Here is a 15,942-nt window from a genome sequence, read left to right as displayed (position 1 = left end):
TTAGAGCGATCATTGGTATTTTTGTGTGTAGGGAATTGCGCTAGTTTATTTTTCCGTGTCTAGATTATTTTCTCGCATTTTCGTGTGGCATTATTTTGTTGTGCAACCCAACATATTTTATATGTTTCCGGGGTATAAAAATCCCATGGATTTTTCTGTGCAATTAGTTTTAGCATTGGTGCAAGTTAGTTCGCGAGATATTTTGCTAAGATGCCCTTTTGTTTAATTCGTAGGATTTATTCCGTGCCCCGTTTGCTTAAGTTGTCAACTAGGGAATTGTTCTTGGGGGTTTTGTTTAGCCCCTGGTATTTTTGATTGCAATAGAAATGCATGTTTAGGTGTTGTTTGGTTGCCCTCAAGTTGCTAGAAATAGTACTGTTTTGGACGTGCTGAAATATTTCTAAGTCTGGAATCTGTTATATTTTATTGCTGTCTTGTCTTGCTTGCATCTTGTGATCTGTAGCTCTTTTGAGGTTGGTACAATGGAGTTAGTTGTACCCCTTGTGTTTCTCTAGCATGCTGTAAATTTTCATGCCATTTGGAGTCCTGGAGCTATAGGTTTTGCTGCTGTCAATATAGCTTCAGATCGAAAACCGCACCTTCGTGAGGTGTAATTTTCACTAAGTCTGAAATAGTGTGTGGGATGCCATTTTGTGTCTTCTTTTCCTAGTTATCCATGATTCCATGCTAGTTGTTGTTAGTTGTTTGTAGTAGTGCGTCTTGCCCTCTTTCGTGCCATGCCTTGCTTGAGTTTATCGAAGTTGTGTAGCTCGTAGTTGTGGGGCGTAGAAAATGCTATGTGGCTGTTTTCGGCAGATTGTAGTCATTTCTTGTTTTGCTCGTAGTTGTTGAACCGTAGCTCCGATTTGATCGTGTCCTACATGAAACTTGTTTAGAATCTCGTGTAGTTTCATGTTCTCTTGCTGTTTGTATGTTTTGAAGTGCTCGTGACCGTCGTTGCACACATATTGCATTCATGCCATCATATCTTGCGGTGCTTGTAACTTTTGATCCGTAGCTTCGTTGGAGATGTTCTCTATGTGTAGATTGCTTGCCATGACGCGTAGAATCACGTGAACCTATTTGTTTTGCTGTTTAATAACTAATTAAATGCATTAGTTCAGATCTGGACAAAATTGTAAATTAACATGTGAGGTCGTCTCGGAGGTGCTATATGTCATTTCCGATCTCATTTAAAGTGCCTAGACAGGTAGTTTAATTGCGCTTCACCTCTTGCCATGTTTAACCACATTTAATATAGCCGTGTATTTAATCGGGATAGAACTAAATAAACAAACGTGGAGTTTCGTCAATATGCAACTCGTTGCATATTGAACTTCACTTAATGTGTAGTGTTTGATTGTGTGAATTGTCATGCCGTGACTTGCATGTATCCAGATGCTCATGCATCAATTGTGTTGTGCATCGTGTGGTGAATTCCGTGTGTTGATTTGTGTTTCCGGTTTGCTTCGTCTCGATAGAGTTCCGCTGCGTGCCGGATTGTGAGGACCCGTTCGACTACGTCGGTTCGTCTGCTTCACGGAGTCATACTTCTTCCAAGCGGGATCTCAGGCAAGATGATCATTTCCTCAGATATCATTACTGTCATTGCCATGCTAGTTTATCGCTTTTATCGATTATGTCTCGTTACCTACCACTTGTTAAAAATCAGCCTCTCAACAATGCCATGATAACCTTCAACCTGTTCGACCTAGCAAACCACTGATTGGCTAAGTTACCGCTTGCTTTTCATGTTGTTAGCGTTGCTAGTTGCAGGTGCAGATGCTTCCATGCGAAAACATGGGTTCCTTGTTATATCACCATATTAAATGCTATTTAATTTAATGCACCTATATACTTGGTAAAAGGTGGAAGGCTCGGCCTTTCTAGCCTGGTGCTTTGTTCCACCTTTGCCCCCTTAGTTTCGGCTATCGGTGTTATGTTCCATAAATGAGCGCTCCTAACACGATCGGGGTTGTTATGGGGACCCCCTTGATAATTTGTTTTAGATTAAAGCTGGTCTGGCAAGGCCCAACTTTGGTACTACATTTGCCTAATAATCTAATAATAATGCATAGGGACCCGCCCGCACCCGCGGACTATTTTAATCAACCCCCGGGCCAGTGCTCCTCATGAGTGTTGGCCCCACCTGAGCGATGTACGACGCCCCTCTAGTCACCCGGAGGTTTAGCGATCCCGACGTCTAGCTCATCCGTCGTGTCCTGAGAACGAGGTACGCAACTCCTATCGGGATCGCCGACACGTCGGCGGCCTTGCTGGATTAGGTTTTACCTTTGACGAGATATCTTGTGCATCGGGATTCCGGTGGTGCTTTGGGTAATCTCAGAGTTGAGGTTTTCCACTAGGGAATCCGACGAGATCGCGAGCTTCGTGATTGAGGATTTCTATGCGGCTTGTGGTAATTTGTGATGGACTAGTTGGAGCACCCCTGCAGGGTTAAATCTTTCGGAAAGCCGTGCCCCCGGTTATGTGGCAATGTGGAAATTTTGTTTAACACTGGTTCTAGATAACTTGAAGTTAACTTAATTAAAATATGCCAACTGTGTGCATAACCGTGACTGTCTCTTTCGTGAGTTCCTTCTCCGATCGAGGACACGGCGGGGTTATGTCTGACGTAGGTAGGTGTTCAGGATCATTCATTTGATCATCAGTAGTTCACGTCCGTTATGCGTAGATCTGCCCCCTTTTATTTCTTGTACTCGTAAGTTTAGCCACCAAATATATGCTTAGCCGCTGCTGCAACCTCACCACCTTACCTTACCTCACCCGTTAAGCTTTGCTAGTCTTGATACCTTTGGAAATGAGATTGCTGAGTCCCCTGTGGCTCACAGATTACTACAACCCCAGTTGCAGGTACAGGTAAAGGTTACTTGACGCGAGCGCGTTGATTGTTCATTTGGAGTTGCTTCTTCTTCTTCTTCTTCATCGATCTAGGATGGGTTCCAGGCCAGCAGCCTGGGATAGCAAGGATGGACGTCGTTCTTCTTTTCTCGTTTGTTTTCGTCCGTAGTCGGACCTTGCTCTTACTCTTGATGATTATGTAATGTACTGATGTGACTCTGATGTAGCTTGTGGCGAGTGTAAGCCAACTCTGTATATATAACTCTTCTTTTCAGTACATGTACTTGTAACGATATCCATTCTTGCGACACGACGAGATGCGCTTCTATCCCTGACGAGGCCTTCGTGCCAAATTGAGGATAGGGTCGCATCTTGGGCGTGACATCTTGTTTGGGTTCAGATTCTTGCCTTTGATTATCAACATTAGTCACCACCGGAAAAACCTATTTAAAGCACCTTTTTGTGATTCAGTGAGTTGACTCATTTGTTTTTTTGTTTACTTTTCGCAACACCGGACTTTTGTCTCGGCAGCATTGTAACACCTAATGACCTAAGATTATAAATAGTAATCAAACCAACCAGGGCCTGATATCAACTGATCTAAAAGGACTAGGGCACTAGGCAAATATATACGTAGACACGCAATATTCAAATTATCTTGAGCGAATGGGCAAAGGGATCAGGGCATTGTTTTTTGTTAATCACCAGTCCTGATCACGTAATGCAGTGCTGGGCGATCTCCAGCTCTCCACCAGACCTGACCTCCAGAAAGTATATACAAACTACAGATACGTATATACCAGTTCCCCTCTTTCTCCATGAGGGTCGGATCTGCCTGCCGGAGTGCCGAAGGTGCATCATCGCTACGTGCAGGTGCAACGATGCAGGCAGGCGGCTGAGGCGAGGCGATGAACGAACATGCAGGGATGGATCGATGCCTTTTCATCTCCCGAAGTCCCGATCAGATTTTTTCTCTCCCGGTCAGATACCTTTCATCAACCCATATAACAGCAGAAGTATACTTACACATATGTGGTGATGCCCCCCGCAAAACATAGGCCCTTGGGCGTCGCCCATGTTCGCCTAGGGCCAGAGCCAGCCCTGCCTATGAGCATCGGACATGGGCCTATATGCCGCTGCATGTCGAATACCAATGAATCAGGACAATAATTATGTTGATTAAGATTTGACATGGGCCTATATGAGCAACGGGTAGTAAAGATTTCTAATATATTGATTTACATTGTACCCTATATAGTATTTAAAAAATATAAAATAACAACATATTCAAGCTCTACACATTTTTTTAATCAAATTCGATATATAACATATTTAAATTGGATTTACGGTTTAAAAAATATTATTATTTGAAATTACATATTTATACTGAATAGACTCCGGGGTTTTTAAAATTATTTAACATGTAAAATAACAATATATTCAAACTCTACACATTTTTCTAATCAAATTTCATATATAACATGTTTAAATTAGATTTACGATTTAAAAGATATTGTTATTCGAAAATACATATTTATTCGAATAGACTCCGGAGTTATTAACACATATGTCAGGGGGGTTTACGCAAAAGTATATAAAATGACTCGCTGTGACTAAAAGATGAACATCGGGTTATTTAGCGTTAATGTCAGGGGGTTTTGTGTAAACTACGAAAATAACGGTTCGGGCTCACTTAAAGACGGACTGCGGGTTGATTAACGAAAACGACAGGGTGTTTTTTGTAAAATTACCACGACAAACATATTAGAGAAAGATTTATGTTGAACGCTCGCTCGTCGTCCATTAATCGGATGCCCAACCCGCGTTCGTATTTCGTCTCTGCGGTCGGTCTGCCGTGTTTTTTCAAACATATGTAAAAGTTACTAGTAGTTTACATAATTCAAACAAAATACAAACATCTTGTATAGTTTCACAACCAAACAAATAACTCATAGTTTACAAGCCAAATAAAATTTAAATTGTCTCGAACATATATAAAAACTAGATACATCTATTGTTGCCTAGGTGAGGCCACATATACTCAACCACATCGTTTTGCAGCTGAATGCCACTTTTTAGTCACGCATTTGATGAAAAAATTGGATAAATTATGCAAACGTTCCCGCTCCTCCATACTCGAGCACAACATTGTTATCATGAAACTGAAACTCTTGTTTATAGATACGTTTCGAACGCTCATCCTCTATGATCATATTTTACATAATCACACAACCACTCATCACCTCTCATAATTTTTTGGTGCTTCAAGTTCTAGCTGGATACCGAACGATGCCCCATCGAGATTGCAACATCAAAGGCATGCTCCACATATTTTCTAGCACTCTCTTGCTTTTGGGTAAATTTCTTCCTCTTCTTTCCTATAGGGCTGGAGATTGTCTTCACAAAAGTAGTTCACTGAGGATAGATATCGACACCTAGGTAGTATCATTTCTTGTAGTTGTGGCCATTGATGTTAACATTGATCTCCGGGATGTTAGCGGCCTTTACGCTATAGGTCCATCGGGTGGCAGCAGCAGCCCACGCGGTGCACGACCCAAGCGTGCACCGCAACCCAACCAACGAGTCGTTGGACTAGACTGGGTTAACCAGCTGCACGACCACACCAACACTATTTAAGCCAGCGATGAAGAGAAGAGGAGGGATCCAGTTGATCAAGATACCCCACGGCTTCTTCCAATGCTTTACCTTTCCTTTCTTCCTTCTCAAGAACTACCTTCGATTTGATTGTAATTCCTGTAGTCGCTATAGTTTGAGAGAATAGATTGATAGAACCGTCACCACTCTATCATATGGTATCAGAGACCAGCCCAATTCCCTTCCGCCCTTCGATCTGGCGCAATCCATTGAAACTCGTAGTCTTTGGCAAGCGCGATCTCAACTGGCGGCCATGGTTCCAACCATCAAGGCGTTTGTCGACAAGCTGGAGAACACCCTTGACGCGAGCATCACAGCCTAGCGCACTATGATCGCAAAGATCGACGAGCTCGTGGCATGGCGGCCCAATCTGGAGAGGGAAGTGGTTGATTTGGGGGACGTGGTGGCGGTGCTCCAAATCGCACATCCGCCACCCAGCAAGGAGGTCGAGGACGGTGCGGTGGCTACGCCACCACTCAAGCCGCCTGCGACGCACACCACGTCCACCGCACCTGGCGTAGTGCCGACTTCTCATGGGTCTATGGACAACAGGAACACACATCCATCACGGGGGTTGTCAGCGATGTCGTTCCACACACCGCCGCCGCTCTAGACTGACGGTAAGCTCGATCTCATGTCCCCTCCCGCCCCTCTCTCTGCATCCTTTCATGTTAGTCGCCTTCTGCCCTGCCTAGGTCAAGCCCATCCATCCACCGTGGTTCCTCTGTTTTCGGGCGACAATCCTCGTCTCTGGATAACTCTCCATGAACAGTTTTTCCAAATATTTTGGCATCCACTCTTCCTTCTGGGTGCTCATGGCCCCTCCGAATTTTTTGGGACCTGCTTATATTTGGCTGCAGTTCATGCATCCAGAAAAAATTGTTTGAGTTCAATTGGGATACGCTTTGCTCACTTCTCTACACCTGCTTTGGTAAAGACACGCATCAACTCTTGATTAGGGAGTTTTACACTGATAAACAGATGTGTTCTGTGACTGGATACATTGAGCAATCTGAGTTAATTATCAATCATTTGACTTCATATTCAGATGCAATTCATCCTATTATTTTCTTACTCATTTTGTGGAAGGATTGCGACCTGACATCCATGCGGTGGTGCTGGTTCAGAGACCACCGGATTTGGACATCGCGTGCTCCTTGGTGCTATTGCAAGAGGAGGCGGTCGACGACGTGTTTCAGAAGACAATTATACGTCTTCAACATATCTATAATTTTTTATTTTTTCATGCTATAATATTATCATTTTAGGATACTTTTTGAGAATTTATTTACTGATTTTATATTATTTCTAAGCAATAACCTATTAACCCAGTGTCTAGTGCCGGTTGTTGTTTTCTACGTGTTTTTGGTTTTTCAGGTTTATAGTACCAAGCAGAGTCCAATTTCCTCGAAACTTTTTGGTTATTTTTTATGGAAAAAGAAGACCTGGAATCTTTAGGAGGAGACCAGAGGACGCACGAGGGAGGAAGCAGACATCAGGGCACGCCCAGGGGGTGGTTGTACCCTGTTGTGTTCTGCACCCCCCTCCCCCCCCCCCGGCGTGTCCCGACGTCCCTCTCTGGCCTATAAATTCCAATATATTCAAAAACCCTGGGGAGAAACCCGAAACACTTTTTCCATCGTCGCAAGTCTCTGTTTCACCGTGTGCGCATCTAGAGCCCTGTTCTGGTGCGCTACCGAAGAGGGGATCGATCACGAAGGGCCTCTACATCTACCTTGCTTCTCCCATGGTGATGTGTGAGTAGTTTACCTAAGAACTACGGGTCTGTAGTTAGTACCTACATGGTTATTTTTATCTCTCTCTTGATCTTCAATACAAAGTTCACCACATCTTCGTGGTGATCTATTCGATGTAATCACTTTGTGCAGTGCGTTTGTTGGGATCCGATGAATTGTGGGTTTATGTTCAGATTATTCATGATAAAAGATTTGAGTCATTTTGAATTATATGATTCTTAATTGCATGATTATTATAACTTCGTAAATATCTCTAATCTATTGATGTAGTTTGATCGACTAGATTAATCTATATTCAATGAGAGGGGTGCGTTGTAGTGGATTCAATATCCCACTAGCAGAAAGGGACAAGACACATCGATCTTTGTATTGTTGACAGTAAGGATAAAATGATGTGGTTAATTTATATTAATTGGATTCTTTTTGTCTACATCATATCATTGTTCTCCAAGCATTACTCTGTTTTACTTAATACTCTAGATGCATGATTGGTAGCGGTCGATGGATGAAGTAATAATAATAGATGCAGGCAGGAGTCGGCCAATATTCTTACGGACGTGATGCCTATATACACGTGATCGATGCCTATGAACTAAATTTCTAAGTTGCTATGATGGAGCTAGACATGTGCTTGTGAACTACTAATGAACTGTGCAACGTGGTGACTTGTATCATCTATGATTCTCTGAAGATTTAGATGTGACCTAGCTCGATGTGATTGGATAACTATGAAATTGATTTGTTGACTTCTTTATTTATTTACCGAGATGAAGTGGAACTGGTATGTGGGGTACACCGGGAGGAATCCTGGAATTTATTATTCATGGGAGATATGCAAGGAACAAGTGAATGATTACAAAAAAAAGCTTCTACAAAAGATATAAAACTAAAAAAGAAGTTGAGGGTCATTATGCCAATTACATCCGCAGAGAAACTAAGGGTCATTGTGCCAAATACGTATGCGAAGAGAAAATAACTATGAAGTACGCAAGACCGTGTGGACAGGTGAACGAGTAAAGAATTTGATTATATTTATCCTTCTCATTGTCATTATGATATTGCTGTTATCATGAGGTCTTGGATGCATGTGTACGTAGTAATGATGTGAGATGAGTTTTTTTACGGTAATGTGTACATCTATTTGTCTGAAGTTTAGGTTATTGCTATGTTAAATGTAACGTGTATGAACACTAACGTTAGTTTTATGCTCTAGTGTTGTTATTTGTATTATGTAATACGTAGGAGCTGCTAGGGTTGCAGGCTGAAGAGGTAGGAGTGGCGGGTGACAGGGACAACTGACCGTAACATGTTAACACCACCATACTCTAGTCACCTATATGCTATATCCATGCTTCACGCTCATGTATTGCGTGAAACTGAAAATGCTGAAACGCGTTAGAAGTACATACGATCCAATTGCTATATCCATGCTTCATGCTCATGTTTTTACCGTGCTGCTCATAATTTATACTTATGCAGTGAAGATGGAGTCATACCATGCTAATATTTTAAAATGAGTAGGGAATAACATTCTTTAAGGATCATATAGTTTGAATAGTAAGTATAATGCTTCTTATGTTCATCGATATTATGATGTTGACATCAATTAGTTCATCGTTTATCAGTGATCAAGCATAAAAGGGATTACATGTTGGATATTATACCACATCAAAAATTCTGTTTTTTTTATCATATACCTACTCGAGGACAAGTGTTTCTGGTGGCTCTTTGATGTTTTTAGAATATTTCAAGATTTACACGAGTAGAATTAGGTATATGATAATTTTTAAAATTGTGGCATCCCCAAGTTTAATTCTACTTCTGTAAATCTTGAAATATTCCGAAAACATCAAAGAGCCACAGAAAAACTTTTTCCGCTGCCACAAGTCTCTATTTCATCGTGATCTCATGTGGATACCTTTTTCGGTGCCCTGTCGGAGGGGGGACTGATCATGGAGGCCGTCTATATCAAGCTTGTTGCCTACATGATGATATATGAGTAGTCCACAAGAGACCCATGGGTCCATAGCTAGCTAGTACCTAGATGGCTTCTTCTCTCTCTATGATCTTCAATACGATATTTGTCGTGATTTCCGCTGTGATCTATCCGATGTAATCCTCTTTTACGGTGTGTTTGTTGGGATCCGATAAATTTTTGGTTTATGATTAGATTATTCATTGGAAGTAATTTAATCCCCTATGAATTCTATTATGCACGATTATTATAGCTTCGTATTTCACTCCGATCTATCCATTTGGTTTGGCCAACTAGATTAATTTATCTCCAGTGGGAGTGGTACGTTGTAGTGGGTTCAATCTTGATGTGCTCAATATCCGAGTGGCAGAAAGGTTCAAGACACATATTGACGGGGTCTGAACATATTGCTTGTCTTACTTTGTCTACATCATGTCATCTCGCTCCAAGCATTACTCTGTTTGTCATGAACTTAATACCTAAAGAGAGGCAAGCATAGAAGCGTTCTTGAACTAAAGTAATAATAGTAGATGTAGGATCATTTCAGTCCATATGGACGTGATGCCTATATACACATAATCATTGTCGTCAATAACATGTCATATCTATGTGTTATTCGGTCAATTGTCCAATATTAATTTGTTTATCCATCATGTGTTATGTTTGATAGAGAAGCCTCTAGTGAAAACTATGGCCTCCGGATATACTTAATCATCTTGATAAAAACCAAAAATACATTGTTGTATTTTTTATATAATTTATTTACTTTTCTATTTATATTATCTATATCTATCCGGATTAATCCTTGCAAGTAACGAGTTCAAGAGACATGATAACCCTCTTGACCGTGTTGGGTATAAGTGTTTGGTTTTATGTGTGTAGATGATGATGACGAAAGTTTGTTTGATTCTTATATTGGTTCGATACCTTGATTTTCATCGAGGAAAATACCTACCGCTATTATATTGCTTCATGCTCCTTCTTCGGGGAAAAACCAAGCACATCTCACAAGTAACAGCGCTGCCGCTGGGCGGCCGCCTCCCAGGAGCGGCGGAGCGCAAGATGTACGACCATATCCTCCGCGGGGCCGCGTGGGATGAGCTCGTGGTTGAAGGATCTCGAGGTGAAGTACTCAAATCCGCTTCCCGCCATGCCGAGGGAGGGCAGAGATCGTCGACGGTGAGCTTGTGTGGTGGATGTGAGTGGAGTGAAGTGCCTAGGGTTTGGTCCAACGAGTGGATGGGGACGAATATATGTGGAGTCGATGCGAGCCAACGCGGGATAGGCCGGCATAGCGGACGTGCCGAGGCACCCTATATTTGTCTCATATTTAAACTGGATATGAAAGAGCCAATCAACCCGGACATTTGAGGCCCATTTGAGATGTCCGGTTGTGTTGGAATTTCCTGACATGTAATTATGTATCGTCATGCTCCATTAGTCAATTATGTGAATTCAATATTGTCTTATTGGTTGGGGCATCCAAAGTGAAACGGGTGCCATGATACAAAAGATTCCACAATTATCAAAAGTTTAGACATAGACCTGATCTGAGTCTGGTAGTCGCCAATAAAATTGCGTGCTTGTTGTCGACGGATCTCGAAGTGAAGGACTCGAATCCGCTGTCCGCCATGTTTGAGAAGTCCGGAGATCGTTGAAAGTGAGCTTGTGTGATGAATTTGAGTGGAGTGAAGTGGCTAGTGTTTGGTCCAACGGGTGGATGGGACGAATACATATGGAGTCGATGACGGCCCGCGCGAGCCAGGCGGACGTGGCGCACGTGCCCATAAGCCCCATATTTGTCCCTTATTTGGATTGGATATGAGAGGACCGGTCAGCCCAGACATTTGAGTCCGTTTTGAGGCACTCGGGTTCGGTCGGAATTTTTTGACGGTTTGAGACGGAATGGCTTGTCACGACATATGAGACGGGTTTGGAGGCCTGACTAGATGAGTAGATGCTTCGACGTAATTGGGTAACGTCATGTTATTCCATTAGTCAATCATGTGAATTCGATGTTGTCTTATTTGTTGGGGCATCCAAACCGAAACGAGCGCCATGATACAAAAGATTCCACAATTTTCAGAAGTTTAGACATAGACATGATCTGAGTCCGGTAGTCGCCAATAAATTTGGGAGCATCCACTAGCTTGCTTTGTTAATCACAAGGTCAACTTGTGGTGTATACACTTATTTGCAAACCAATTGAAGATTATTGATCATGCTTGGCATTGTCAAAGGTTGTATACAAATAGGTGACAGACTTTCACAAAACATGATAGCTTATAATCGTAAGCCATCATCAAATCTCAAAATCACATTCTGTTGTATAAGCGTCGGCGAACGGCGATGGCAAGCGACTCGCGCGTCCGTGTCCTGAGCCGGAGCACCGTCAAGGCGTTAGGCTCCAACGCCGCACCCGCACCACCGCGTCTCCTCGCCGTCTCCAACCTCGACCTGCTGCCTCAGAACATCCCCGTCTCGCTCTTCTGCGCCTACCGGCGGCCCTCCTCCGGCGGCGGCTTCGGCGACGTCGTCGCGGCCTTCGAGGCCAAGCTGCCGTCCTTGCTCGACCACTTCCTCCCCCTCACCGGCCGCATCGTCGTCGACCCGCGGTCCGGGCGCAGGGAGATGCTAAACTGCGACAACCAGGGCGCCGAGCTTGTCCTCGCCGAGGCCGGCGTGGCCCTGGCGAGCCTGGACTACGGCCAACTAGGCGCGTCGCTGGCGGAGGTCGGCGTCCCCGTCAAGTACGATGCCGGCGTCGCGCTGTCGGTGCAGCTGGTGTCGTTCTCCTGCGGCGGGTTCGCCGTGGCGTGGGCCAGCAACCACGTGCTCACGGACGGGTACTCGTTGTGCATGATCGCCAGCGCGTGGTCCGAGGTCGCGCGCTCCGGGACGCTCTCCGCCGCCGTGAACCACGACCGCTCCGTGTTCCGCCCACGCGCCCCGCCGTCCTACGGCCCCTCGTTCGGCGAGCAGTTCTCGCCGGTGGAGGGCGAGCACCTCGTCAATGCGCTGACTACCCAGTGCTCCTTCGTCGAGCGCACGTATTACGTCGAGGCGCGAGACCTCGAGACGCTCCGCTCTCAGGCGAGCCAGGTCGGCGTGGTGGCCACCCGCATCGAGGCGCTGTCCGCGTACCTGTGGAAGGCGTTCGCCGCCGTCGTGGGCGCGTCCGACGAGAGCTGCCGCATGGGCTGGTGGGTGAACGGGCGGCCCCGTCTTGCCGCGCCGAGGTACAAGGCGGCGATGCGGGAGCGCGAGTACATCGGCAACGTCACCACGCTCGCGGTGGCCGAGGCGAGGGTGGAGGACACCCGCCGGCTTCCGCTCCCGGACATCGCGTCGACGGTGCGCGAGACGATCAGGTCCACGGCCACGGACGAGCACTTCCAGCAGCAGGTGGACTGGGTGGAGGAGCACAGGGCTACCAAGTACGTCGAGACGGCCTCCGTCGGGTTGGGTAGCCCGGTGCTGACCGTCACCTCCTTCGCGACGTTCAGTTTGGACACCGACTTCGGCTTCGGGCGTGCCGCGCTGACGATGCCCACAGGGGAGGACTGCGGGAGGCTGTGCAGTGCCTTCGTGCAGATCATCGCGCGCCCGGGAGGCGACGGCTGGCTCGTTAACATGTATGTGTGGCCGAGGCTCGCCGCCGCGGTCGACTCCGACGAGCGCCGCATCTTCAAGCCTCTCACCGCTGAGTTCCTCGGCCTTGGCCATTATAGCCGGCTTTGAAAATTTGTCGCTTTTCATTTTTATTTATTTGTTCTCCTCTTTTTTGCTTTTATTTTTTACTTTTTATTATATACTAGCAAAAGGGCCCATGCGTTGCAACGGGAGAAAGAAATACCACACGCTCTTAATTTATAAAAATGGTCTATAATCTGAGAATTTGTAGTTACGACACAAATAAAGATGGTCTTATCCTACAAAAATGCAATTTAAAATTTTACAGGTCTTCTATTTTAACACGGCTTGCATGTAGATTTAATACGTACAAAGAATCAGTCAAGTGACCTTCATCCCCAACACGTACAAAGAATCAGTCAAGTGACCTTCATCCCCAAAAGATGGTCTTCTATTTTTTCTCCCGTTGCAATGCACGGGCCCTTTTGTTAGTTTGTTTTAAATTCACGAACTTTGTCAAAATTTATTTGTTTGTTGGCAGTGTGAGTTGCCCAGTATAAAATAGGCAACTTCAAGTGTCATTCCGATCTGTAAGTTTAAAAACATTCCAATGTAGCTTATGCCTTTGAAATGTCGTTGTCGGTACTAAAACAGGTTGATTTTGGGCAGTTTATGCCATTGGTCTACTCTCCCTCAATCCTCCAATATATACTTGTTTTTGGTAACATCACCCTTTTCCCTAACACAACCGACCACCTAAGGCAGCCTTAACCCCTCGCGTTATTGGTAACATGGATCTTCACTGTAAATCATGTGATGAATTAAGTTCTTAGCCATTGCTGCCTCTTCGGCTCCATCACCTTGTTGTGGGCCGAGTGACGAGATGCGTCCGACTGACGCGAGGTTGTCCGAGTGACTCTGAGCAGGCCGAGTGACGGTCATCGAACCGAGTGAGGTCGAGGCTTCAACGGTAACTTGTAGGATACTCATGTCCGTCGGGGGTCCTGGGTGGGCCTAAGGATATGTAGGCCCACCCCTAAGGTACAACTCCATTAGTAGCCACCGAATCGGTTGAGGCTTTGCAGACCGAGTGAATGACTTCCTTCGATGTCTTCGGAGTCTTGGGAATTCTTGAGTTGCAGTGTGGAGCTGGGTCATTAGGGCTTTCAGCAAACCTCCACGGATTCTAGAGTGATGAATTCCGACTGTCCAGAGCCATACGGATACGGCTGCAGTCGGCGATGAAGGACTATCTTTCAGGAAGATAGATTTCGTGCATTGAGCATACTAGTGTTCGGAACTCCACGAGCTCAATCGACGAGTGGGGATGGACCCCTGCCATTTTTGAGGGATGGACGATCGGGTCGTCCTCATTGATTTCCCAAGTGATCGGGGTCCTGCAAGGGGACAGGCGAAAAGATCATTCGACTCACCTTGTCACACGACGTGGATACGGCATCCATTCGGGTTATGAGGTGGAGCGGATTTTTCACGATTTTTTGAATCAAGGGGGCGCGCGCGGCGGCAGTTTCGGTGGAGATGCGGGTAGTGGATGTAGTGGAGCGGTGACCCGATTTCTACGCCTGAAACGTCGCCATCGCGCTACAGTGCGCGTGATCCCCGGGATACTGTAGATTCTCCTTTTACTGGCGATGTGTTCGATTGGGGTTTCTTGCCGTTGGGTATTTAAGGCCCGAAACGGGGGAAAGAGGGAAGGAACCATGTCCTAAGACTAAATTCTTCCCGTCCCCGTTCCAGCCTCTTGCCACCCAGGACCGGAATCGCCGGTTGTCTCCGTCGATCTCCAGCTTCTACTTCTCCGCCGTCGACCATGGCGAAGGGGCGACATCGAAGGACGAGCGAGCCAAGAGGGGGTCGCGTGGATCCTCCTCGAGCGCCCGAGTGCTTCCGCGGGGGTGGATCCAGGGCAACTGGATGCCATCCCACACCACGGAGGCATGTTTGCAGGAGTTGGAGGGCAAGGGCTTGATAGCCCTGGGGAGTTGTCGACTGCCTTAGGATGGCGAGATCGAGCCGACGCCCCAGAACGACGAGCGGGTGCTCTTGGTCATCCACGTCGAGCGAGGGTTCTCTCTGCCACCGCACCCTTTCTTCCGAGCATTCCTTGCTTTCTTCGGGCTCAGCTTGATCATTTGCCTACCAATGTTGTTTCGTACTTGGCCGCGTTTGTGTCCTTGTGCGAGAACTTCCTCGCATGGCATCCGCATTGGGGATTGTTCAAGCGCTTGTTCACGTGTCGAGTGATGACCGTCAAGAAGACTCCTTCTTGGGGGGAAAGACCAATGTAGTTCAGCTTTGCGGCGGTTTAGGCATCCACCTTAGGGGCAAAAATAGCTTCCCTAAGATGAGCTTCCCGGACTTGGTGAAGAACTGGCAGGACTCTTGGTTGAAATGTCGAGATGTTTAAGTCAGCGAAGGTGAGTCGGGCCTTCCTCCCTTCATAGTTGATAGGGTTCACTCGGCTCCTACTTTGACCTTCTTCACGGGGAAGAAGATCTACACAGAGAACTTGACGGTAGCAGTGGTGTCTTTGATCCGAAAGGGGGTGAACGGGATGAACCTCTTGGAGGTTTTCTTCTAGTGTAGGATTCAACCCCTTCAGGCTAGAGCTCACCTGATGTGGCAGTATGAGGGGTTGGATGATCATACCTGAGTGCATCCTGAGGAGCTCTATGAAGAGGCGGTGGAGAATAAGATCATGGCCATTACTCCAATGATGGACAACCCCAGAGGCTCCAGGCAGGTGCAACCCTTCGCGGTGGATAACAAGTCGAGTGAGTTGAGTCATTGAAGACCTTCACCGAGTGAACTTCTTTGTTGTTTTAACTATGACTTATGGCTTTGCTTCTTTCATTCGGCAGGCTTTCATAGGGCTGGTCAGCACCATACCAGCAGTTAGTCGCTCCCCGATTGACGCAGAAAGTGATACGGAGAACCAAGACACCGAGCTCCCGAAGGGCTCGGAGGACGTTGAGGACGACGCTGATGACGATGCGGAGACTGAACAGAGCAAGGAGGAGTGCGGCGATGAGGCGGAAT

General features: G+C 45.9%; 1 protein-coding gene across 1 annotated transcript; it reads left to right on the top strand.

Moving 5' to 3' along the window:
- The first annotated feature begins 11,552 nt into the window (after positions 1 to 11,552).
- LOC123404601 (coniferyl alcohol acyltransferase-like) lies at positions 11,553 to 13,021 on the top strand. The gene has a single exon (XM_045098540.1). It carries the CDS (start codon positions 11,599 to 11,601, stop codon positions 12,988 to 12,990), a length of 1,392 nt encoding a protein of 463 aa, XP_044954475.1. The 5' UTR covers positions 11,553 to 11,598; the 3' UTR covers positions 12,991 to 13,021.
- Positions 13,022 to 15,942: the final 2,921 nt, after the last annotated feature.

Source organism: Hordeum vulgare, chromosome 6H (assembly GCF_904849725.1).
Source record: "Hordeum vulgare subsp. vulgare chromosome 6H, MorexV3_pseudomolecules_assembly, whole genome shotgun sequence".
In the NCBI taxonomy this organism is placed as follows: Eukaryota; Viridiplantae; Streptophyta; class Magnoliopsida; order Poales; family Poaceae; genus Hordeum; species Hordeum vulgare.
Note: the sequence above shows the minus strand (reverse complement) of the source record. Positions and strands in the feature narration are given on the sequence as shown.

Bases quoted from the DNA above. Each gene is read 5' to 3' on its own strand.
- LOC123404601 (XM_045098540.1), top strand. From the start codon at position 11,599: ATGGCAAGCGACTCGCGCGTCCGTGTCCTGAGCCGGAGCACCGTCAAG.